The sequence below is a fragment of the Trichechus manatus genome, unplaced genomic scaffold, assembly GCF_000243295.1.
Source record: "Trichechus manatus latirostris isolate Lorelei unplaced genomic scaffold, TriManLat1.0 scaffold00106, whole genome shotgun sequence".
NCBI lineage: Eukaryota > Metazoa > Chordata > Mammalia > Sirenia > Trichechidae > Trichechus > Trichechus manatus.
This window is the reverse complement of record NW_004444042.1, coordinates 7573335-7599659: the sequence shown is the minus strand read 5'-3', so window position 1 is coordinate 7599659 and position 26325 is coordinate 7573335. Positions and strand designations below refer to the sequence as shown.

Sequence of the window (26325 nt, the reverse complement as noted above, 5' to 3'; positions counted from 1 at the left end):
AAAGACAGGAAAGAAAGAAAAGACCAAAATGTATGTCAGAAGAGACTCTGAAGCTTGCTTTTGAACATTAAGTAGCTAAAGCAAAAGGAAAAAATGGTGAAGTAAAAGAGCTGAACAGAAGATTTCAAATGGCAGCTTGAGAAGACGAAGTATTATAATGATGTGTGCAAAGACCTGGAGATAGAAAACCAAAAGGGAAGAACATGCTTGGTATTTCTTAGGCTGAAAGAACTGAAAAAAAAATTCAAGCCTCAAGTTTCAATACTGAAGGATTCTATGAGGAAAATATTAAATGACAGAGGAAGCATCAAAAGAAGATGGAAGAAATACACAGAGTCACTATACCAAAAAGAATTGGTCAACATTCAAGCATTTCAGGAGGTAGCATATGATCAGGAACCGATGGAAGAAGTCCAAGCTGTACCAAAGGCATTGGTGAAAAACAAGGCTCCAGGAACTGACAGACTAGCAATTGAGGTGTTTCAACAAATGGATGCAGCCCTGGAAGTGCTCACTCATCTCTGCCAAGAAGTTTGGAAGACAGCTACCTGGACAATCGACTGGAAGAGATCCATATTTATGCCTATTCCCAGGAAAGGTGCCAACTGAATGTGGAAATTATCAAACAATATTAATATCACACACAAGTAAAATTTTGCTCAAGATCATTCAAAAGCAGCTGCAGCAGTATATCTATAGGGAACTGCCAGAAATTCAGGCTGGATTCAGAAGAGGACATGGAACAAGGGATATCAATGCTGATGTCAGATGGATCCTGGCTGAAAGCAGACAATACCAGAAATATGTTTACCTGTGTTTTATTGACTATGTAAAGGCATTTGACTGTGTGGATCATAACAAATTATGGATAACATTGCAAAGGATAAGAATTCCCGAACACTTAAGTGTGTTCATGAGGAACCTGTACATAGATCAAGAGACATTCGTTTGGAGGAACCTCAGAAAGCATGGCCCCCAGACTCTCTGTCAACCCAGAACTAAAACCATTCCCAAGGCCAACTCTTCAGACAAAGATTAGACTGGACTATGGGACATAAAATGATACTCGTGAATAGTGTGCTTCTTAGCTCAAATAGATACATGAGACTAAATGGGCAGCTCCTGTCTGGAGGTGCTATCAGAAGGCAGGGAGGGTCAGGAGCTGGTTGAATGGACATGGGAAATCAGGGATGGAAAGGAGGAGTGTGCTGTCATAGTATAGGGAGAGCAATTAGGGTCACATAACCATGTATGTATAAATTTTTGTATGAGACTAACTTGAATTGTAAACTTTCACTTAAAGTACAACAATAAAATAAAATAAAAGGGGCAGTCATTTGAACAGAACAAGGGGATACTGCATGGTTTAAAGTCAGGAAAGGTGTGCATCAGTTGTATCATTTCACTGTACTTATTCAATCTGTATGCTGAGCAAATAATCTGAAAAGCTGGACTGTATGAAGGAGAATGGGGCATCAGGATTGGAGGAAGACTCATTAACAACCTGGGTTAAACAGATGATACAACCTTGCTTGCTGACAGTGAAAAGGACTTGAAGTACTTACTGATGAAGATAAAAGACCACAGCCTTCAGTATGGATTACACCTCAACATAAAACAAAAATCCTCACAACTGGACCAATAAGCAACATCACAATAAACAAAGATTGAAGTTGTCAAGGATTTCATTTTACATGGATCCACAATCAACACCCATGGAAACAGCAGTCAAGAAATCAAAAGATGCATTGCATTGGGCAAATCTGCTGCAAAAGATGTCTTTAAAGTGTTGAGAAGCAAAGATGTCACCTTGAGGACTAAGGTGTGCCTGACCTAAGTCATGGTGTTTTCACTCACCTCATATGCATGAGGAAGCTGGACAATGAATAAGGAAGACCAAAGAAGAATTGACACCTTTGAATTGTGGTGTTGGGTAATATTGGATATAGTATGGACTGCCAAAAGAGCAAACAAATCTATCTTAGAAGAAGTACAAACAGAATGCTCCTTAGAAGCAAGGATGGTGAGACTACATCTCACATACTTTGGACATGTTATCTGGAGGTGTCAGTCCCTAGAGAAGGACATTGTGCTTGATAAAGTAGAAGGTCAGCGAAAAAGAGGAAGACCCTCAACGAGATGGATTGACACAGTGGCTGCAACAACAGGCTCAAGCATAACAGTTGTAAGAATGGCATAGGACTGGACAGTGTTTCATTCTCTTGTACATAGGGTCGCTATAAGTCGGAACTGACTGAGCTGCACCTCACAACAACACAACATAAGCCCACATATCTAAGAAGTTCAACAATACCCGAGCAGAATAATCGTTAAGAAAACCATTCAAAGGCACATCATAATCAAATTGTTGAAAACCAATGATGGAGAGAAAAGATTAAAAGCAGCAAAAGAAAAAAGACATATTACGTACAAGGAAACAAAGATAAGAATATACACAGGCTTCTCATACTATGCAAACCAGAGGACAATTTCATGAGTTCTTCAAAGTGCTGAATGTGAGGGAAAAAAACCTATCAAACTAAAATTTTATACCCAGCAAAAATATCTTTCAAAACTAAAGGTGAAATATTTTTTTCTGACATACAAAAGCTGAGAGAATTTATTGACATCATACCTGCATTGTAAGAAGTGCTTAAAGAAGCTCTTCAGACAGAAAGAAAATGATACCAGATGGAAATTTGGATCTATACCAAAGGAATGACGAGCACCAGTGAGAGTAAATGTGTTTAAATATATGAGATTTTATTTCTAATTTTTAAATTTCTTGAGAAGATAATTGTCAAAGCAAAAATAACATATGGTTTGTAACATATACAGAATTAAAGTATATAAGAACAATAGCACAAAGAACACAAACAGGGGAGATAGAAATATATTGTTGTAAGGTTCTCTACACTAAACTAAAGTGGTATGATATTATTCAAAGATTGGCTGTGATAAGCTAAAGATGTATATTGTAAACCCTAGAGCAGAGTTCAGCTAACTATGGTCCATAGGCGAAATCTGGCACACTACCTATTTTTGTAAAGTTTGTTGGAATACAGCTGTGCCCATTCATTTACATATGGCTGCTAATACACTGCAGAGTTCTGTAGTTGTATCAGAAATCTTATGACCCATGAAACCCAAAATATTTACTATTTAGCCCTTTACAGAAAAAATTAGCCAACACCTGCCCTACAGTAACCCATAAAAGAATTTTTTAAAAAAGATATAGTTAATAAATGAATAGTAGAGATTAAATGAGTCCACTCAAAAGCAACAGGTTTAGAGATTAAATGGAATCATGAAAAATACTCAGTTAATCCAAAATATGGCAAGAATAGAGGAAAAGTAGAAGAAAGAACCACTGGGACAAATAGAAAATAAGTAGCAAAATGGTAGACTTAAACCCAACCATATTGATAATCACATTAAACGTAAATGATATAAACACTTTAAGTACAAAAGCAGGTATTGTCAAATTGGATAAAATAGCAAGACCCAACTATATGCTGTCTACATGAAACCCACTTTAAACATATTGACAGGTAGGTTAAAAGTAAAAAGATGGCTATTGTGAATAATACTGCAGTGAACACTGGTGTACAAGTCTCTTTTTGAGTCTCTGCTTTCAAGTCTTTTGGGTATATATGTAGGAGTGGAATTGCTGATTCATATGGTTCTACTTTTAGTTTTTTTGAGGAACTTCCACACTGTTTTCCACAACAGCTGAACCAGTTTGCATTCCCACCAGCAGTGGATAAGGGTTCCAATTTCCCCACATCCTCACCAGTATTTGTTATTTTTTGTTTTTTTGTTTTTTTATCTTAGCCATGCTAGTGGAAGTGAAATATAGTATCTCATTGTGGTTTTGATTTGCATCTCTCTGATAGCTAATGACGCAGAGCATCTTTTCATGTGTCTGGTGGTCATTTGAATGCCCTCTTTGGTGAAATGCCTATTCACATCTTTTGCCCATTTTATGATTGGGTTGTCTTTTTGTGTTAACTTGTACACCAGTGTTCATTGCAGCACTATTCACAACAGCCAGAAGGTGGAAACAACCTAAATACTCATACATAGATAAATGGATAAACAAAATGTGGTACATACATACAATGGAAGACTAATCAGCCAGTAGGAGAAATGAAGTCTTGATACATGCTACAGTATGGATGAAGATTGAAAACGTTGTTGTTGTTGTTAGGTTCCGTCAAGTCAGTTCTGACTCATAGCAACCCTGTGTACAACAGAACGAAATACTGCCCAGTCCTCTGCCATCCTCACAATCATTGCTGTGTTTGAGCCCATTGTTGCAGCCACTGTGTCACGCCATCTCATTGAAAGTATTCTTCTTTTTCACTGACCCTCTACTTTACCAAGCATGATGTCCTTCTCCAGGGACTGGTCCCTCCTGATAACATGTCCAAAATATGTGTCATGGATTCAATTGTGTCTCCCAAAAATATGTGTCAACTTGGTTAGGCCATGATTCCCAGTACTGTGTGGTTGTCCTCCATTTTGTGATTTTAATTTTCCTATGTGTTGTAAATCCTAATCTCTTCCTGTGGTTAATGAGACAAGATTAGATTATGTTAAAGATAATTAAGGTGAGATTGTAATACCCTTACTAAGGTCACATCTCTGATCCAATGTAAAGGGAGTTTCCCTGGGGTGTGGCCTGCACCACCTTTTATCTGTCAAGAGATAATAGGAAAGGGAAGCGAGCAGAGAGTAGGGGGACCTCATACCACCAAGAAAGCAGCACTGGGAGCAGAGCGCATCCTTTGGACCCTGGGTCCCTGTGTGGAGAAGCTCCTAGTCCAGAGGAAGATTGATGAGAAGGACCTTCCTCCAGAGCCAACAGAGAGAGAACGCTTTCCACTGGAGTTAACGCCCTGAATTTGGACTTCTAGACTGTGAGAAAATAAATTTCTCTTTGTTAAAGCCATCCACTTGTGGTGTTTCTGTTATAGCAGCACTAGATGACCAAGACCGTATGTAAGACAAAGTCTTGCCATCCTCGCTTCTAAGGAGCATTCTGGCTGTACTTCCAGACAGATTTGTTCATTGAGGACATTATGTTGAATGAAATAAGCAAATCACAAAAGGACAAGTATTGTCTGACCTCACTTATATAAAAAGACAAGAAAAGACAAATGTACAGAAACAGAAGTTATTAGCAGTTACCAGGAGCGGGAAGGAGGGCGTAAAAGGGGGTTAATGGTAATGGAAAAATTGCATTGATTAAGGGTAGCGTTGCACAGCTGATTATTGTAATTGCTGTCCATAGGTTGTATACCTGTAAAAAGTTGAATTGTCAAAAGTTGTGTGATAGGTATATTTACAACAACAACAAAAAAAGTAGCTGCTGAGGCTGCTTATGTACAACCAAACACCTCATGGGGTTTGGTTCCTTGGTTTGGATGTTCAGGGTCATGGTTTCATGGTACATCCCAGTTAATTGGCCTAATAATGTGTTTAGTGCTTCTGTTCTATCTCCTAGTTTGTTGCACAGTGCCTGGGGTCTTAAAAGCTTGCAAGCAGCCATCCAAAGCACAACAATTATTCTCTATTCACCTGGAGCAACAGGGGAAGGAGAGTCAAGAATAGGAGGAGGACATGGAATGTGTGACTAATTGCCTCCGTGAAAAACTGCCTGCTTTGCCATGACACCAGAAAAACTGGATGGTGCCTGACTACCATTAGTGAACATTTTGATCAAAGATGCCATAGAAGAATCCTGATCAAAAGAGGGAAAATGCAGAACAGAATTTCAAATTCTCATGGACTCCAGACTTTTGGGAGCCAGGGAGGGTGGATGAACCCCTGAAGCTATTGCCCTGAGATAATTGTAAACCTTAAACCAAAAATATCCCTTGAAGCCTTCTTAAAACTGAACAATAGTTTAGCTTAACTAGTAATAAAAGTCTCCCCTGAGCATTATGACGACAGCAACTCGAAAGATTAGATAGGAACCTTAGGGGGCAGTGGGTTTATGTTAATGAGGGAGGAACAACTTAGAAAAGAAGGATGAGAATGGTTGTACCACTCGAAGAATGTAATCAGTGTCACTAAAAAGTATGCGTAATAACGGTTGAATTGGTGAATGTTTTGCTGTGTATATTCTCAACAACAACAACAAAATAAATAAATAAAATTTAGAAAAAAGAAAAGTAAAAGGATACGGGAAAGTATACCCTGAAAACATATGTCCACACAAAGACCTGTGAGTGAATAATCATAAAAGCTTTATTCATAGTAGCCAAACACTGGAAACAATCCAAATGTCCATCAGGAAATGAATGGATAAAGAAATGGTGATGTAACCATGCAACAGAATACTGCTCAGCAATAAAAATGAACTAATATATACAACAACATGAATGAATCTCAAAGTCATTATGTTGAGAGAGTAGCAAGTACAAAAGAGTGCATTCTGTATGATTCCATTAATATACAACTTTAGAAAAATCAAATATAATCTGTTTTGACAAAAATCAGATTAGTGGTTGGTTGCCTGAGACTAGAGGTAGATGGAGATTAACTGGGATGGGGCTCGGGAATTTTGTGGGTATTGGAATTGTTCATTATTTTGATTGTTGTGTCAAAACATCCATTTAAAGTAAGTGTATCTTATTATTTATGAACTGTCTTAGTCATCTAGTGCTGCTATAACAGAAATACCACGAGTGGATGGTTTTAACGAAGAGAAGTTTATTTCCTCACAGTTAAAGTAGGCTAAAAGTCCAAATTCAGGGCATCAGCCAGGGGAAGTCTTTTTCTCTCTGTCAGCCTTCTTCTCTTTGGTGTTCCCCCAGACTAGGAGCTTCTCTGCGCAGGGACCCCGGTCCAAAGGACGCGCTCTGCTCCCAGCACTGCTTTCTTGATGGTATGAGGTCCCCCGATTCTCCACTTGCTTCCCTTTAGAGATAAAAGGTGGTGCAGCCCACACCCCAGGGAAACTCCCTTTACGTTGAATCAGGGATGTGACCTGGGTTAGGGTGGTGTTACAATCCCACCCTAATCCTCTGTAATGTAAGATTATAATCACAAAATGGAGGACAGCCACACAACACTGGGAATCATGGCCTAGCCAAATTGATACACACATTTTTGGGGGGACATAATTCAAACCATGACATAAACTATGCCTCATTAAAGGTTCTTTTAAAAAATTTCAGAGCATGAAAGAATTTAGTATGGGGTGTTTGTATACATTGTAGGCCTTTTAAGTTGCTTGAATAGACAAGGAAGTAAGATGTAAATGACTACAACTATGGAAATTTTGGTGCATTTGTAATCTCCACAGTATTAATCCACACACACTTCCTCCAGACTCTTCAATTTGCAGTGGGATATGAATCATTAGTCTCACTTATTAGTCTACTTTAGGAAGAAGTCATTCCCAAGGGATTTTTGAGACCTCTGGCTCCCGATAGCCATCTCCTACAAACTATGGAATCTGGCCCAGCAATATCTGGCTACTTAATAAAATCTTACTAACTGGAACCAGAGTGTATATTCACCAATACCAAGAACTTTACCTCACGTTCCTAGGAGTGCTTCTCCTTGACCCACTCAGAAGATAATTCTTTGCATGTTTTCTTTTTTCTGAAAAGTGAATTGATCCATATGATCTTCTGTAATCCAGTTCTCCAAACAGCCTTCAGCTAAAGCTATAGGTTAACAGCTCGGCTGCTAGCCAAAAGATCGGCAGTTTGAATCCACCAGCCGCTCCTTGGAAACCCTACGGGGCAGTTCTGCTGTGTCTTACAGGGTTGCTATGGGTCAGAATCGACGGCAACGGGTTGGTGTTTTGTTTTGTTTTTTAAAGCTGTAACGTATTCTTCAACCTTTTTTGTACAGATTTTAAACTACACTAATAATAATAGAGCACATGTAAGAATATAATGTGGCTTTAGCTTATAGTGAAATCTAATTATCATGTTTGTGGGTCTTTTTCCCTCAGATGTGACAGTGGTTTATCAAAACGGGTTACCTGTGATATCTGTGAGGCTACCATCCAGGCGTGAACGCTGCCAGTTCACACTTAAACCTGTCTCAGACTCCGTTGGTGTGTTTTTACGACAACTGCAAGAAGAGGATCGGGGAATTGACAGAGTTGCAATCTATTCACCAGGTATACTCACCTTCATTATTAATTCCCACCAACCCGTCTTCTCCCTTATACCATCCCTATACACACACATACACACACCACTACAAAAGAATTCCACACTCTTAACTTTAGAAAAATTTTTGTTCATTTGTTTAGCAAATTACAGGAGAGAAAGTGACTTGTCTTCCAGTGGTTCTCAGAATATAATTGTTCAGTCTTAGCAAATGTATGTATATACAACGAATCTCATTCATAAGCAACACACATATAATGCCACAGGCAAGGATGAGCAATCAATCACATTTTTATATTATTGAGACCTTTCATCATTAGCTTTAGACACAGAATAAATTTTTCCAGCAGTTGAGCCATCATCTCTGGAGATATGAAATACTAGGTCATCTTTTTAGATTTGTTTATGTATTTCACATAAAAGTTTACTAAAATAAAGAAATATATGATTTGAAAAGAACACAAAATAAGTTATTAAAAATTCCCATTTGACATGACATCCATTTCATTTATTTATTTATGTCAAGTGCCTTAAATTTTTTCCCATCTTTTACTTTGAAAAATTTCAAGCCTACAGAAAACTCGAAATATGAGCACAGAAGTACCCAATTACCCTTCACCTGGATTTACCAGTTGTTAACAGTTTGCCACATTTCTATGCTTTAAGTTTTTATTTTAAATACAATTAACTCTCAACTCATCTAGTAATATAATCAGTGACTCTACTGTAAAGTACCATGTATTAGAAAACAGTTCTTTTTTACTCAACCAAATTCCATCACAGTCAACCAAATTCCATCAGACAAATTTAAGAAGCCCATGCAATTCTCCCCGTGGACCCTAGATTTCCAGCTGACACCAATAGATCTATAACCAATAATTATTTCACTTATTCATGAAGTCCTGCTGGGAAGCATGTTGTTAAATCTTCACACATGTGAGACCATAAAAGCAAAATGTCTCAGAAGACCTAAGCTTCATTTAGCGTAGAACTGGGAAAAGAGGCAAAAAATTAACTGAAATTAAAAGAGAAGAAGTAATTTTTTAAATTTATTTTGAGGATTGCATTTTCGTGACCAATCTTGAATAATTATGGACACATGACAAGTTTCATTTCAATTCTTCACAGATGGCATTCGAGTTGCTGCCTCAACAGGAATAGACCTCCTCCTCCTTGATGACTTTAAGCTGGTCATTAATGACTTAACATACCATGTGCGACCACCAAAGAGAGGTAAAAAGTAACCTTGATAAGGTTGGAGATATATGGGAAGGGCATTTTGGAAAGAACTTTATTTTTCCTTGAATAACCTTGAGAAATAGATAATATTCAAAGAACACTGAAAGCTTTACGTACAGAGAGACTATTTTTCATTGAAAAGCTCCCTGAGTACCTGGGACTTGGTTAGTACTTTGACTAAGACCACTTAGATTCCACCTAGATGCAGCAATGCTCTGACGTTATCATTCTGTTTCACATAATGAGTGTTCTAAATAATTTAAATTCATTCTCTCCATACAAGCTAAAAATTAGATTATTTTAGTAACATTATAAGGAAAGTCTTTTAAAAATAAAGTGCTTCTCTGTCCTCTTAAACATGGTAACAGGAATTTTTTTTCGTTTCGTTAACCATCAATTACTGGACAGTAATAGCCCTTATGAATTTACAGCATATATAGGGCTTTAATGATCCTCTTTTTCAGCCTCCCAACCAACTAGAAGTGATGATTCTCTTCTCTGAAAGTGCTTATTGCCTTTCTTTGTAAATGCTCTGAGGGAAGGTACTCTGATTTTGTATCCCCCATTGACTCAGGTGCTCATTCTATATTGAGTGGATTAAATGAATTAACTTGGTAACATTTTGATTGCTGAGATGCCAGATTCTCTACCATGTTCAAGTTAGTTGAGATTGCTGAGAAAATCTCCTTTAAGTAGTAAGACATTACTGAATCAGATCTTATTAAGTTGGAATAATTGAACATGTAGACTAGGAGTTGTTAACTATAGCTCTGATCTGTTTTTCTTCTTTTTTCCCTGATTATTGGGCTAGAAGTTCTACTCTTTAAAATAATAGTACAGTCCTATTTTACTTCTTGTTTTTTTGTGACTTGCTTAGAGAGTTATTCTGTTTAGTTTCACTACTGCATTAGTGGAGCCCTGTTGGCATAGTGGTTAAGAGCTCGGCTGCTAACCAAAAGTTCAGGAGTTCGAGTCCACCAGCCACTCCTTGGAAACCCTGTGGAGCAGTTCTGTTCTGTCCTGTAGGGTCATTATGAGTCAGAATCGACTCAATAGCAGTAAGTTTGGTTTGGTTTATTGCATTAGTAAAAATTTTGAAGTTGACTAATATATTCTTATCTAAAGTTAACATATGAACTTCCATATATTGTGTTGTCAAAAACTAGGGATATTTTAGTCAATGAATAATTTGAGCCTTCTTATACTGTGTTTTTCAAACAGAAATGAATGCTTTCATTTTTTAAATAGGGCCATTCCCAAGTTGAATAAGGAAAGTTATGGGAGAAACTGAAAAAGGGGAAGATTATATTTGATTCTCTAGTGATTTGGCTGCCTAACAACTATGCTTTATCTGTATCTTGGCACTGTGGAATATCTACCCTGCTTTTCTAGAAGTAATTTAGGGTGTGAAGTTTGTGAAGTTCAAAAGTCTGTGATTAATGGAAATAATTGTAAATTCAAGTATGAAATATGATAAACTGAATAGTAGCGTTGGTGTGGAATTTTTAAAGACATTGTTCATATTTAAATTTATACGTGAAAGCTCTCTCAGCTCAGTTATTAGCTCATGAGAGATTATGCCGTCAGCTACAGTCTCTTGCAAAAGCTCAAATTATTTTAAGTCCATAAGCACATTATTGTCCCTGACTTTTAATACATATTAACAAAAGAAAGTTTTATACAATGTCAAATAGATTTTAATTTGTTTCTGCCATATTTTCCTTGCCCTCACTAGAGGAGGAAGGTACTGCTGGCTCTGAGGCACCACTCTTTTTCAGCTGAGTAGAGTGAGAGAGCAGTTAGATTTCTGTATTTGAGGGTTGCCGATTTTTCAGAGTAAGCTGGTTCCTCTTCCCTGCATTGTAACTCTTTTCATGAAAAAATTAAGTGGAGGAAGAAATTGAAGGTACTAGGTTTTTGGTGTCACTTAATGAGGAAAATGGGATGGACAAATCTGCTTTGTCTAATAGAAGATAAAATAGTTAATAAAGGAAAACTTTTCCAGGATGGTTTTGTAAAATTTGACACAAAATTTTCTACTCATTTTCATCCCTTTAACTTTCACTTTTCTCTCCTAGTTATTCTTTTCCCTGTTTATGAGCAGCACTTTGAAATTAAAAATCCTCTATGAATTTTGGATGTCAGTGAACTTCACCCACCTCTACCAGACACTGAGGATAGGAGGCTCATTCATATAGGATATAATATAGTTCCATTTAATGTTTCTGTGGGATTGGCAGTTCGTAAGTGTTATGGATCCTCCAGTGTGGGCAACCTTTACCTAACCCCAAAGTTGGAGGGAAGAGGCTGGAAGAAACTAAAATAGAGAAGGGAGAAGGTCATAACTATAAGGCTAGTTACAAACTCCGTGGCATTCTTTGGGTTACCATAACTGTATATAGCTGAGTTCTCCTCTGTCCACTGCAAGATGAGAGAGGTAACTATTTTAGCAATTACATAATTTTATAATCTAAGCAAAAGTCTAGAATGGAGAGAAGACTATGGAAAGAGAGCACTGAAAGCATTTTAACCCAGTCTGTGTTGAAGTAGCAATTAACTACTTTCCTGCTAGTCTTAAAGAGGAAGAGAATGTTCTTTATGTCACTAGCGGTTGTAAGTTTTTGTACTAAGGAGAGTCATTTTAGTTGGCACCACTAAGTCCTTTTCCCCATATATCTACAGGATATTGGAGACCTTGCTTCTCTCTTAATGATGTGAATAACTTAAAAGGAAAGATCGGTAGAGCAAACCAAATAGCAACAATGACAAATGCCTTAGCACAGACCCAGATAGCTGAAGTCCTTCCCACACTGATTTAGTAGCTGAAGACAATCTTCAGTCTCCATTATATATTAGCACATCTTCAATGCCTTTCTGTACTTTAATTATGCTGGAAATGATGGCATGTGCAGAAACATTAATAAGCATCTAATTGCATTTTTTAGTGAAGCATACAGTAATTATCCAAGTGTTGTTAAGCCACTAGCAGATTTCTCTTCTCTTTCTGTAAGTTTATCTGTCCATACGTAGGCAGATTTTTCAGGGTCGAAGGTTTAGAGGTTGTTGTTTTTCTCCACCATAACAATACCTTGGACAACTACATTCTTCTTATCAGGAAGATCTGACAAAATAAAGCCTAGTTCCTTGGGTCTGCCAAGACTTCTGATGTCTAGTCAAAACACCATTAAGTTTAGCTAGGTCTAGAATTGGGCATCTGTAAGATCTCCTGTGATTTATCTTTTAATAATCTTTTCATTGCCATTAAAAGATATTGTGGTTGCATATTAACTTTTTGTTGTTGTTGTTCTGAATAGGTAATATGTTCACAAGGTTCAAAACTCCAAAAGTCTAAAGAATATATAGGGAAATTCTTCTCATTCCTGTTTTCCAACCCTTTTCTCTTCTGCATCAGCAAGCACTGTTTTTAGTTTCTTATATTTCCTACCAGAGATAGTCTGTACATTCCTAAGCAAATACAAATGCATATTCTTTTTTCCTTTTTTTATGCAAATAGTAGCATACTGTATATACTGTGTGTACCAGTCAGGGTGCAATTAGGGAAACAGAACCACATAAATATTCTGGAGTAACGGATTTATTATACAAGTAAGGCCTTATGAAAATATACACATCAAAACTTTTCCCATACAAGAATTTCTGCATTTACAGTGCAGTGACAGTGATTTCATTCTTCATGTTGTGCAGCCATTATTACTATCCTTTTCCAAATAAATATAATTCTTGAAGATGATGAAATAAAAAAAAAAAAAAAAGACCATATACAAGTGTGCTTGAAGCTGAATAAGAGTCTGAAGGGGGAGCTTGGAAGATCAGAAAAAGTCACTAAGCTGCTCTTTGGAACAGTAGCGCCATGCAGAGGAGAGCAAGGAAAAGCTGGCATCTTCAGGCACCTCTGCATCTGTCTCTCACTGCCTGTAACCATGACGACCTTCAGTGATTCTGGCCTCTGGCTTCTGCTTCACTTTTGCCTTCCAGATCTCACTTGAATTTCTCTTGGTCAGCTCTAACTCAGAACCACACAGAGAAGGGTATTGTGGGAAATGTAATTCCAGCTTACCCAGATTGATAAGGTATAAAACCACAAAACTGCTTTTGTCACCTAACAGTATATTGTGAAAATCTTAACATATCAGTACACAAAGAACTTCCTCATTCTTTTTCACAGATGCTATGTGTGATGGTTAAGGTTGTGTGTCAACTTGGCTTAGCCATGATTCTTAGTGGTTTGGCAGTTATGTAATGATGTAGTCATCCTCCATGGTGTGATATGATGTGATTAGCCAATCAGTTGTAAGGGGAATTTCCTCAGGCATGTGGCCTGCCACCAATATATACATATATATATATATAGATGGATGTTCTGGCAAAGTTCACTCGCTTGCTCTGGATCCTGCATCTGGCTTGGCTCATCATCATCTGACCTCCAGTTCTTGGAACCTGAGTCAGCAGCCTGCCGTATTGCCTGCTGATCTTGGGATTCATCGACATCCAAAGCCTGTGAGCCAGCAACCTGCTGTCTTACCTGCCAATCTTGAATCTGTCAGTCTCCACAGCCCATGGGCCAGTGGCCTACCAATCTTGGGTTTTTCAGCCCTTGCAGCTACGTGAGTGAGGAGAAGCCGCCAGCCCAATGCTTGAACCAAGGACTTGGGACTAGCCAGTCTCTACCACAACGTGAGCCATTTCCTTGAGATGAATCTCTCTGTATATATCTAGCTAGCTAGCTATCCGTCTGTCTACATACACCTCACTGGTTTTGCTTCTCTAGAGACCCCAGCCTAAGACATTTGGTACCGAGAATGATTCTAGAGAAACAAAATTGTAAGGATGGGTTTTTTAAATTGGTTCTGAAGTCTGACTAGTCTTAAAGGCGCTGATGACTCTGCCTCCAATAGTAAAGAGGGCACTGCTAATCCATGGCGTGAGGTGGCAATATTAATATGCAAAATATCACCACCAGTAGATTAAGTATTGGTGAGAAACGAGACTCTGGATGATTGCATGTTTGACATTTTTCTACAATTTTGTCATAATGAGAAGTATAAGGAAGCTGGTTGGTTAGTCCTACTTTCGCTAGACAGAGTAGTGAAAGAAAGAGATGAGCTCAGGGCTTCAGAGTCACAGCTCAAGTGCCGCATAAAAGAACTGAAAGTTGCCACTTGTGCCCTGAAAGAAAGCATTATTTCTTGCAGTAACAGAGCTGATACTGCTGAAAACTAAACCCAGAATCTTATCCCAAAAGTGGCTGAATTACAACGCCAACTGAATTCCCAACCTTGAATGGTGTCTGACGTTAAAGTAAGGGCATTGATTGGGAAGAAATGGGATCCTGAAACTTAGGATAGGGGTATATGGGCAGATAATCAGGAAGCTGGGGACATTGAGCCCCTAAAATCTGTTGAATAACTCCTGCCAACAGAACCACTCCGCTAACTCCTATCTGAAAAGATTACTCCACCTTTGCTTAAGCCATCTTCCTCAGTAAAACCATCAGCCCTCCCACCCCCATCTGATGAGATTAACCCAGCTGTTTCAGAAGAGCCTTTGTCTGAGATATCGCCTGGGGCGGCATCTGAGTAACTGCCTGGGGTAGATGCCTCACCAGACATTGCTGAATATTCCCAGGGTCCACCCACACCACCCATTTTTGCTTCTAGACCTATAACTAAAGTTCCAGTGAGCCCCAAAAGGTGAAGTACAAAGTGAGACCCAGGAGGAGGTACACTACACTCCAAAAGAACTGCCTGACTTTTTTAATATGTACAAACAGAAACCTGGGGAATATGTGTGGGGATGGCTATTAAGGGTGTGGGATAATGGTGCAAGGAACATAAAGTTGGATCAGTCTGCATTTATTGATATTGGTCCACTAAGCACAGATTCTTCATTGAATGTTTCAGCTAGAGAGGTTAGGAAGGGATCTAATAGTTTATTTGGTTGGGTTGCTGAAGCATGGATTATGTGGTGGCCTACACTAAATCAAGCTGAAGTACCAGACCTGCCTTGCTATACTGTAGAAGGTATCCAAAGGCTTAGGGAAATTCGCATGTTAGAGTGGATTTATCAGTTTAGACCCACAGACCTACACATGGAGAGCCCAGAAAACACACCTTTTACCACAACAGTGAGGAACAAATTTGTGAAGGGAGCCCCAGCATCCTTGAAGACTGCAGTGATTGCTATTTTATGTAAGTCAGATGTAAGTGGATTATCATAAATTTAACCAGGTGGTAACTCCAATTGTAGCTGCTGTTCCAGATGTGGTTTCATTGCTTGAGTAAATTAATACATCTCCTGGTACCTGGTATGTGGCTGTTGATCTGGCCAGTGCCCTTTTCTCGATTCCAGTTTCTGAGGAACACCAGAAGCAGTTTGCCTTCAGCTGGCAATGCCAGCAATAAACCTTCAGTGTCAAACTTCAGGGGTATATCAACTCTCCAGCCATATGTCATAAATTTAGTCCTCAGGGACCTTGATCGCCTTTCCTTTCCGTAAGATGTCACACTAGTCCATTTTATTGATGACATTATGCTGATTGGAACTAGTAAAGAAGAAGTGTCAGTGATTCCAGACTTATTAGTAAAATATTTGTATGCTAGAGGGTGGGAAATTAATCCATAAAAATTCAGGCCCCTCCCAGCTCAGTGAAATTTCTAGGGATCCAGTGGTGTGGGGCATGTTGCGATATTCCTTCTAAAGTGAAGGATGTTATTATATCTGGCTCCTCCTACAACTAAAAAGAAGCCTGGTGGGCTTCTTTGGATTTGGGAGGCAACATGTCCCTCATTTGGGCATGCTACTCCAGCCTGTTTATCAAGTGACTTGAAAAGCTACTAGTTTTGAGTGGGACCCAGAACAAAAGAAGGTTCTGCAACAGGTTCAAGCTGCTGTGCAAGCTGCTCTGTCACTTGGGCCATATGATCCAGCTGATCCAGTCGTGTTTGAAGTGCATGTGGCACATGGAGATGGCTGTTTGGAGTCTGTTATGGATTGAATCGTGTCCCCCAAAAATGTCTGTCAACTTGGCTAGGCCATGATTCTCAGCATTGTGTGGTTGTCCTTCATTTTGTGATCTGATATAATTTTCCTATGGGTTGTAAATCTTTATCTCTGCCTGTGGTTGATCAGGCAAGATTAGGTTATATTAAAGAGGACTGAGGTGGGATGCAACTCCCTTACTCAGGTCACATCCTTAATCCGATGTAAGGGGAGTTTCCCTGGGGTATAACCTGTGTCACCTTTTATCTTACAAGAGATAAAAGGAGAGAGAAGCAAACAGAGGGACTTCCTACCACCAAGAATAAAGAATCAGGAGGGGATCGTGTACTTTGGACCCTGGGTCCCTATGCTGAGAAGCTTCTAGACCAAGGGAAGACTGATGACAAGGACCTTCCCCCAGAGCCGACAGAGGGAGAAAGCCTTCTGCCTGAATTTGGATTTCTAGCCTCCTAGAGTGTAAGAGAATGAATTTCTCTTTGTTAAAGCCATCCACTTGTGGTATTTCTGTTATAGCAGCACTAGTTAACTAAGACAGTCTTTGGCAGGCCCCTATTGGTGAATCATAGCACAGACCCTTAGGATTTTATAGCAAAGCCCTGACCATCCTCTGCAGATAACTACTTTCCTTTTGAGTAACAGCATTTGGCTTCTTAGTGGGCCATAGTAGAGACTAAATGCTTAATCATAGGCTACCATGTCACCATGCAGCCTGAGCTGCCCATCATGAACTGAATGTTGTCTAACCCACAGGGCCATAAAGTCGGATGTGCACAGCAGCACTCCATCGTTAAATGTAAGTGGTATATGTGAGACTGGGCCCAAGCAGGCCCTGAAGGCAAAAGTAAGTTGCATGAGGAAGTGACGCAAATGCCCATGGCCTCCATTCCTGTCACATTACATGCCCTCTCCCAGTCTACACATATGGCCTCATGAGTTCCTTGTGATCATTTGACTGAGGAATAGAAAACTTATGCCTGGTTTACAGATGGTTCTATGTGATATGCAGGCACCACTCAGAAGTGGACAGTGGCAGCACTGCCCCCCCTTTCTGGGACCTCCCTGAAGGACAGTGGTGAAGGGAAATCCTCCCAGTGGGCAGAACTTAGAGCAGAGCACCTGGTTGTTCATTCTACTTGGAAGAAGAGATGGCCAGATGTGCTTTTGTATACCAGTTCATGGACTGTAGCCAGTGGTTCGCCTGGATGGTCAGGGACTTGGAAGGAACATGATTAGAAAATTGGTGACAAGGAGGTATGGGGAAGATTCTGATAGACCTTTCTGAATGAGCCAAAGAAGTGAAGATACTTATGTCTCATATGAATGCTTACCAAAGGACGCCAGCAAAAGAGGATTTTAACAGTCAAGTGGATAGGATGACGCATTCTGTGGAAACCGGTCATCCTTTTTCCCCAGCCACTTCCATCATTGCCCAGTGGGCTCATAAACAAAGTGGCCTTAGTGGCAGGTTGGAGGTTATGCATGGGCTCAGCCAGATGGACTTCCACTCACCAAGGCCAACTTGGCTACAACTTCTGCTGAGTGCCCAGTCTGCCAGCAGCAGAGACCAACACTGAGTTCCTGATATGGCACCATTCTTCAAGGTGATCAGCCGTCAACCTGGTGGCAGATTGATTACATTGGACCACTTCCATCATGCAGAGGGCAGCATTTCATTATTACTGGGATAGACATTTATTTTGGATATGGATTTGCCTTCCCTGCACTCAGTGCTTCTGCCAAAACTACCGTCCATGGACTCGAACACACAGACTGCCTTATCCACTGTCATGGTACCCCACACGCATTGCCTCAGATCAAGGAACTCACTTCACAGCAAATGAAATGTGGCATTGGGCCCATGCTTATGGAATTCACTGGTCTTACCATGTTCCCTATCATCCTGAAGCAACTGGCTTGATAGAACAATGGAATGACCTCCTAAAGACACAATTACAATGCCAGCTAGGTGGCAGTACCTTGCAGGGTTGGTGCAGTGTTCTCCAGGAAGCTGTATATGCTCTAAACCAGTGTCCAATATATGGTACTGCTTCTCCCATAGCCAGGATTCATGATTCCAGGAATCAAGGGGTGGAAATAGGAGTGGCACCACTCACTATTACCCTTAGTAATACACTTGCAAAATTTTTGCTTCCTCTCCCTGTGACCCTATGCTCTGCGGTTCTAGAAGTCTTAGTTCCAGAGGGAGGAATGCTGCCACCTGAAGACACAACATGGATTCCATTAAACTGGAAGTTAAGAATACCACCCAGTCACTTTGGGCTCCTCATGCCTCTGGATCAACAGGAAAAGAAGGGAGTTACCATATTGGCTGATGTGATTGATCCTGACTACCAAGGGGAAATCGGATTGGTGTTGCATAATAGAGGTAAAGAACATCATGTCTGGAATACAGGATGTCCCTTAGGGTGTCTCTTAGTACTACCACACTCTGTGATTAAAGTCAATGGAAAACTACAGCAACCCAATTCTGACATGACTACTAATGGCCCAGACCACTCAGGAATGAAGGTTTGGGTCACCCCACCAGGCTAAGAATTACGACCAGCTGAGGTTCTTGCTGAGGGTAAAGGGAATATGGAATGGGTGGTGGAAAAAGGTAGTTCTAAATACCAGTTATGACCATGTGACCAGTTGCAGAAATGAGGACTGTAATTTTTATGAGTATTTCTTCCTTGTATATGTGCATCAAATTTTTTTTTTCTCTTCGCTTATGAGATGTAAACAGAACTAGCGCATTTTCGGTTGTACACATTAGTTGTATCATGTTAGGCACAAGTATAACTTTGTAATTGTCTTTATTTAGAGATTGTATATGGTTTAAGGAGATGTGTACAGTTGCCAGGTTGACAGGGAGTGGACTGTGATGGTTAAGGTTGTGTGTCAACTTGGCTGGGCCATGATTCTCAGTGATTTGGCAGTTATATAATGATGTAGTTTGGTAGTTATGTAATGATGTAGTTATCCTCCATGATATGATATGATGTGATCAGCCAATCAGTTGTAAAGGGAGTTTCCTCAAGGAGGTGGCCTACATCCAATATATGTGGACATTCTGGCAAAACTTACTCTCTTGCTCTGGATCCTGCACCTGGCTTATCATCATCTGACCTCTGGTTCTTGGGACTCAAGCCAGCAGTCTGCCATATTGCCTGCCAATCTTGGGATTCGACAGCCTCTGCAGCCTGTGAGCCAGTGGCCTGCCATCTGACCTGCCGATCTTGGATTCGTCAGTCCCTGCAGCAACATGAGTTAGGAGAAGCCTCTAGCCTGACCTCCGACCCACAGACTTGGGACTAGCCAGCTTCTACAACCACATGAGCCAGTTCCTTGAGATAAATCTTTCTCTGTCTCCGTCTCTGTCTCTCTCTCTCTCTTTCTGTTTCTTGTCTATATATGTGTATGTATATATACACACTTCACTGGTCTTGGTTCTCTAGTGAACCCAGCCTAAGACACTCTATTACATTATATGAATGTATGTCACCATTCACTTCACTGCTTATTTAATAATTTATTGATAGACTTTTATGTTGTTTTCATTTTCTGCTATAGCGTATATTGTAGCAACTAATAACCTTGAATGTATGTCATTTGTCAAGTATATGAATGTTTATGTAGGAAAAATACCTAGAAGTAGAGTTGCTGTGTTAAAGGATATTTGAATCAAAAACTTAAATTTTAAAAAAGAAAAATAAATACTAAAAGCACTGAAAGAATCAAAAGAGAATTGCTTTTTAACCTTGGGGTGAGGAAGACCTTTCTAACTATGACATAAAACCCAGAAGCTATAGAAGAAAAAGAATAAAATTTCTGCACAGCAGAATCCATAATACGCATATTAATTTTTAAACCAACAAGTCTTCAGTGAGTGATGTCCTAATAGAAAATAGAAACTTACTTTTTTGGCAGACCAAGCACCAAGCCTGATTTCAAATTTTATTTAGATCCTTAGGTTGTGGTTGTCCATAAACATTAGGTCATTTTTAATATGCCCATGCTTCATTAAAGGAGCCCCGGTGGTGTGGTGGTTATGCGCTTAGCTACTAACTGGAAGGTCAGAGGTTTGAACCCACCAGCTGCTTTGCTGAAGGATGTGGCCATCTGCTTCCATAAAGATTACAGCCTTGGAAACCCTATAGGGTAGTTCCACTCTATCCTATAATATCGTTATGAGTTAGAATCAACATGACAGCACCGGGTTGCTTTTTGGTTTTTTTGTTTGTTTGTTTGTTATGCTTTTATGCTTCTTAGGAAAAGGAAGAAGAGAGTTTCTATTTGATTTGGTTCCTTCCTACCTCCCTCTTTCCCTTCTCTCTCCCTCCTTTTCTCCCTCCCTCCCTCCCTTTCTCCCTTCTTCCCTTCATTCCTTTGTCAGATTTTTTATTTTTTTTTAATTTTCCTTTGTAGTGACTAGATAGGTAATTAACTTGCAATTCGTTGTTAATGTTTTCTCCCTGGGACTCAAATTCCTCATTTATAAATTGTGGGTCCCAAGCTTACTCGTTCTGTTACGTGGGATAATAATGTGAAAGAGTTTTGTTAGTCATAGATAATTTGTAACTACTTAAGTAATTGTTCTTTCGAAACGGGACTGAGCTTGCCTGGGAGTCAGGAGGCATGGATTCCACTGTTCACTGTGACATTCTGGGCAAGTTATTTCAGCCTTCTAGCTCAGTTTTCTCTTCTGGTAATTTTGGAAAGTTTAAAGCCATGTGCAAATGTAAGCTTCAGTTTTAGTACTAATAAGCCCCTGATGACATGGATGACTCCTAGAACTCAAAGTTTTCCTGCTTTTATGTGTTCTCATTAATTCAGCACATTTTACTGAAGCATGCAAGATACTGCTGTGCTCAGTGCTGTACATTTTACTGTATCAGCTCTTCTCTAATCCAGTTTGCTACCCTTATTTGAATTTTTTTATTGATTGAATTTCTGTAATGACAGTACCAGAGGACATTCTTGAAGAATGTTTGAAATACATGGCTAATTCTGACTATGGCTTATGTTGAGAGCAGGGCTGACCTTATACTGTACCTAACAAAATGTCACATTTAAGACTAAGATTCTAAAACAAAAGCTTTACTTCTGGTGACTTTCTTTTTAAATTCTTTCACAGCTGAGATCAGCTGAGTTTTTATTAGATTCTCAAAACCTAATTTTTAGGTTTCTGGAAACACATGGTACTCACAGAAGAGGATATTGAATCACAGGATTTAATCTTTCACCCTTCCAATCATTCTCCTAACTTCATGCCCTGCAGAGCATGATATCGAGGCCCATCCAGTTAGCCTGTATCTTTCTCCAGCAGAAATAAATAAAGGTTGATATGCTAGGGGGAAGATGTAAAGACTGTGATAGCTATGAGGGTTAAGATTATTAGGAAGAGGAGGGAGGGGGAGTCACTCTGTAGATAGTAGGCACTTGTTATTTTTGGTGATGGGAAAGGCAATACCAGATGTGAGTGAAGTGTGCACAGCCTGACCAAGATGAATGATAACACTAAGAAATACACAAAGAATGAGGGATGTTTTGATAAATGCTGTAACATAGACAATTTTGCAGCAACACCAATAACAACCAAAATACACGTGTGAGGTTACATAGTTAGATATGTATGCATGTATCTGTATCGTAAGGGATATGTGTGTGTATACATGTGCATGGAAACCCTGGTGGCGTAGTGGTTAAGAGTTCAGCTGCTAACCAAAAGGTCAGCAGTTTGAATCTACCAGGCACTCCTTGGAAACCCTATGGGGCAGTTCTACACTGTCCTATAAGGTCACTATGAGTCAGAATCAACTCGACAACAATGAGTTTGGTTTTGGGTTTTTTTTTTAATACATGTGCATGAATAGGTGTATCTGTAGGCATATGTATATAATGTTTGTGTATGCTAAATATATTTTCATATAGGTAATAAAGCACATAGGGGACACAGTTATGGAGACTTCCTAGACTTATATAACCAAATACTTCACAGGATTGGTTTACTGAGTTTGAAGGCTCAGGACCATAGTCTTAGGGGACAACTCAGTCAATTGGCATAACATAGTTCACAAGGATAATGTCCTACAGCCTAGTTTGGTAGTAGCATCTGGGGTCTTAAAAGCTTGCGAGCAGCCATCTAAGATATAAGGATTGGTCTCTCCTCATCTGAGCAAAAGAGAAAGAAGGAAACCAGAGACTCAAAGAAGAAGCTAGTCTACAAGACTAATAACCCACACAAACCATGGCCTCATCTATTCTGAGACCAGAACTAGATGATGCCTGGCTACCATTGCCGACCATTCTGACCAGGGACACAATAGATGGTCCTGGATAGAATGGGAGAAAAATGTAGAACAAAACTCAAATTCTTAAAAAAAGGCCAGACTTATTAGACCAGTAGAAACTAAAGGAACCCCTGAGACCGTCACTGAGATGGCCTATTAAACTTGTAACTGAAACCACTCCCAGAGGTCACCTTTCAGCTAAATAACAGATTGGTTCATAAAATAAATAATATCACTCGTGAGTACTATGCTTCTTTAAAGATCATCTATATGAGACCAAATGGTCAACATTTACCCTAAATGTCTACCCTAAAGCAAAAATGAGAAGGTAAAGGGGAACAGGGAAACTAGATTAATGGAAACAGGACAACCAGAATGGAAACAAGACTTTTAACACATTGTGAAAAATATAACCAATGTCACTGAACAATATGTGTAGAAATTGTTAAATGGGAACCTAATTTGCTGTGTGAACTTTCACCAAAAACACAAGATTTTTTTTTTTAATGTTTAAATACCTTTGTATTTGCAATTTTGAAATACTGTATATTTTTTCCTCAGGAGTTACTGAAGGGAAAAATCACCAATGAAAATGGCAAGACCACAGAAAAATTATAGATCAGCATTTTTATAAGCATTTTAATTAGATTGATTCTAAACTTCTCTGTATGAGTTTTTTTAATATATTGCTTTAATTTTTTGTCTGTAATGAAGATTATTATTATTTGCAATATTTTTCTTAATGTTAACTGTAGCCTTATCTGTAACATTTAGATGTTCAAGAATATAATTGTGTATTTTGGCTTTAAAGTTACTGTAGTGTATGAATCTGCTTTGTTCTTAGTGTCCAAAAGCCACAGGAGTAGCAATTCTTGATTTAAGCCATAATTTATTTTTTAAATTTTTTAACCCCTTTCTTTCAGACCTCTTAAGCCATGAAAATGCAGCAACGCTGAACGATGTAAAGACGCTGGTCCAGCAGCTGTATACCACACTGTGCATTGAGCAGCACCAGTTAAACAAGGAAAGAGAGCTTATCGAACGATTAGAGGATCTCAAAGAGCAACTGGCTCCCCTGGAAAAGGTGAAAATTCAAATCTCAGATTCTTCTTTCCAGCTGTATTTTTTTCCAGAGCATATATGCTTCCTTTTATTCCTCCAAGTTCTATGTGATTGAGCTATGTCAATTAAAACTCCACTAGTATATGGAACTGACCCTTGAAAAAGTTCCAATCAAAGTTAACGAAGGATTTAAAAAGGAATAGTTTGGAGCCTTGATAATAGACCTAGTGTTTTGAGGTCTGAGTGTACTACCCTTAACCATGTTTACTACCTTTAAAACAGAGATTGGAACAATTGCTAATCAGTTTCTGAGTAATATAGATAATGATTTTAGCCAAGTTAAGAATGAATATTACATGGAATACTATGCAGCTATTTAAAATGATTATGCAGATCTGATATGCTGTGGGAAGATAGTCATGATACATTGTGAAAAGAAAATTATAAAACTATGATCTAATTTTTAAGTGTTATGTATATATCTGTACACATTTATACATAAAAAGGAATATATTCCAAAATGCTAATAGAGTAGCAGGATTATGATTGATATGTAAAAAAATTAGAAAAATTTTTCTACTTTATACTTTTCTAAATTTTTTACAGTGAATATGTATTACCCTTATTAGGATTATATAAGTGGTTCCATTTTAAGAAATTAAATTCTGTATTAGAAATTAAGGAAAGACATAAATACTCTTAATATTGTATTTTTTCTGATTTCTATATAAACACTTATATCAAGGTTTTCTATTTAAATTTAAGACTATTGAAATGTGATAAATTAAATCTGAGGAATTGTGAAAGGGGATGAGATTTAAGTTTGTACTTTGAAAATGTAAAGCATTTTTTAGTGTACCAGCTATAACAAAATAATTATCATTTATTGCATATTTACTGTGTGCCAGGAATTGTGCTAAGTATTTTTACTTTAAGGAACCTTGGTGGCACAGTGGTTTAAGCACTCGGCTGCTAACCAAAAGCTCAGCCATTGGAACCTACCAGCCACTCTGTGGGAGAAAGATGTGGCAGGCTGCTTCCGTAAAGATTTACAGCCTCAGAAACCCTATGGGGCAGTTCTGCCCTGTCCTGTAGGGTTGCTTTGAGTCAGAATGGACTTGACATCAATGGTGGGAGTAGGGAGGGTGTTTTGGGGATTTTTACTTAGTCCTCAGAACAACCCTTTTCCACCCCCTTGTATGCCCTCTGATTAAAAACTGAAAATAGATTAAATCTTGTAGCCACAGTGAGAGAATGTTAGAATTTCTTTCCTTCAAAGTAGGTAATCTTGTGGTTGGATGAAGAGCAGTCGAAACTAACTTATTCATTCCCGTATTTTCATAGTATTTTCAGCCATTTCTAGAGTAAAACATAAAACACTAATGCTCTAAAAAAAAAAAAAAAGTTATTCCTGTAAGGTATTTTGTTCAGTGAAAACTACATACTATTTAGGAAGACAAACTATATTTACTAGAATTGGGACTAACTTGTGTCTTGATTACGAGCTCTGCTTCTTTAATGACACTTAAATAAGAGCTTTAAATTGGTTCTTTATCAAAATGCCTTATTACTAATTACGTGTGCCCCATAGGTACGAATTGAGATTAGCAGAAAAGCTGAGAAGAGGACCACTTTGGTGCTATGGGGTGGACTTGCCTACATGGCCACACAGTTTGGCATTTTGGCCAGGCTCACCTGGTGGGAATATTCCTGGGACATCATGGAGCCAGTCACCTACTTCATCACTTATGGAAGTGCCATGGCGATGTATGCATATTTTGTAATGACACGCCAGGTGAGAATTCCTCTTCAAGAAACTTTTTATAAGATAGTAATGAAGTTTTGAAAATCAGAGTAGTTCTCTTTTCTCTCATATTCTTTCTAAGACCAGTTCCCCTTAAGTATTCATTTAGCCTGTGTCTGTGTGTGTGTGTGTGTGTGTGTTTGTGTGTGTGTGTGTGTGTGTGTGTGTGTGTGTGTGTGTGTACGTGTGCATGCATGTGTGCCAATTACATATCAGGTACTATTCTAGGTGCTAAATATAAAGAGATGAATATAAGACATGGCTTCTGCCCCCATGGAGCTCACAGACTATTAGAGAGCCATATAAACCAATAAAATTCAGAAACATACACTATAGTAAGTATAGAATAAGAGGAAAAAAGAGACAGTGATCAGCTGTAGGATAATTTGTTTAGGTAAAGAGGCTCGGCTCTTTATTACTATGTAACTAACAGTCAGATGGGGAAGTTCTACTTTTTCTATTTTTATTATTCTTGGAATAGTAGAATTGGTGATAACTAATCAAATAGTTAAACTAAACTCTGGGCAATATACTTCTAAGTATGTTAAGAGTATAGATTTTTATTTGTTTTACTTCAGGTAAAGGAGATAAAAATGGCATAATAACTTTATATTCTTGGCTTATTCTTTATCAACCAAGGCACATTTATTAAATACCAATATCTAGAACTAATTTTGGTTGCCACTGCTGTTTTAAGTGGCTTGGAAATTCATAGCGTCACTTTAGGAAGTATGAGCAATTTATTACCACTTTTTATTATATGTGTGAT

General features: G+C 38.7%; 1 protein-coding gene across 1 annotated transcript in view; it reads left to right on the top strand.

Moving 5' to 3' along the window:
• Positions 1 to 26325, top strand: part of MCU (mitochondrial calcium uniporter) — a 59878-nt gene that overhangs the window by 22608 nt on the left and 10945 nt on the right. The window contains exons 2-5 of the mRNA XM_023737694.1: positions 7976 to 8146; positions 9267 to 9371; positions 23614 to 23774; positions 25344 to 25547. Coding sequence (XP_023593462.1) covers positions 25413 to 25547 — 135 coding nt within the window. The 5' untranslated portion in view covers positions 7976 to 8146; positions 9267 to 9371; positions 23614 to 23774; positions 25344 to 25412. The remainder of the gene's footprint in view (positions 1 to 7975; positions 8147 to 9266; positions 9372 to 23613; positions 23775 to 25343; positions 25548 to 26325) is intronic.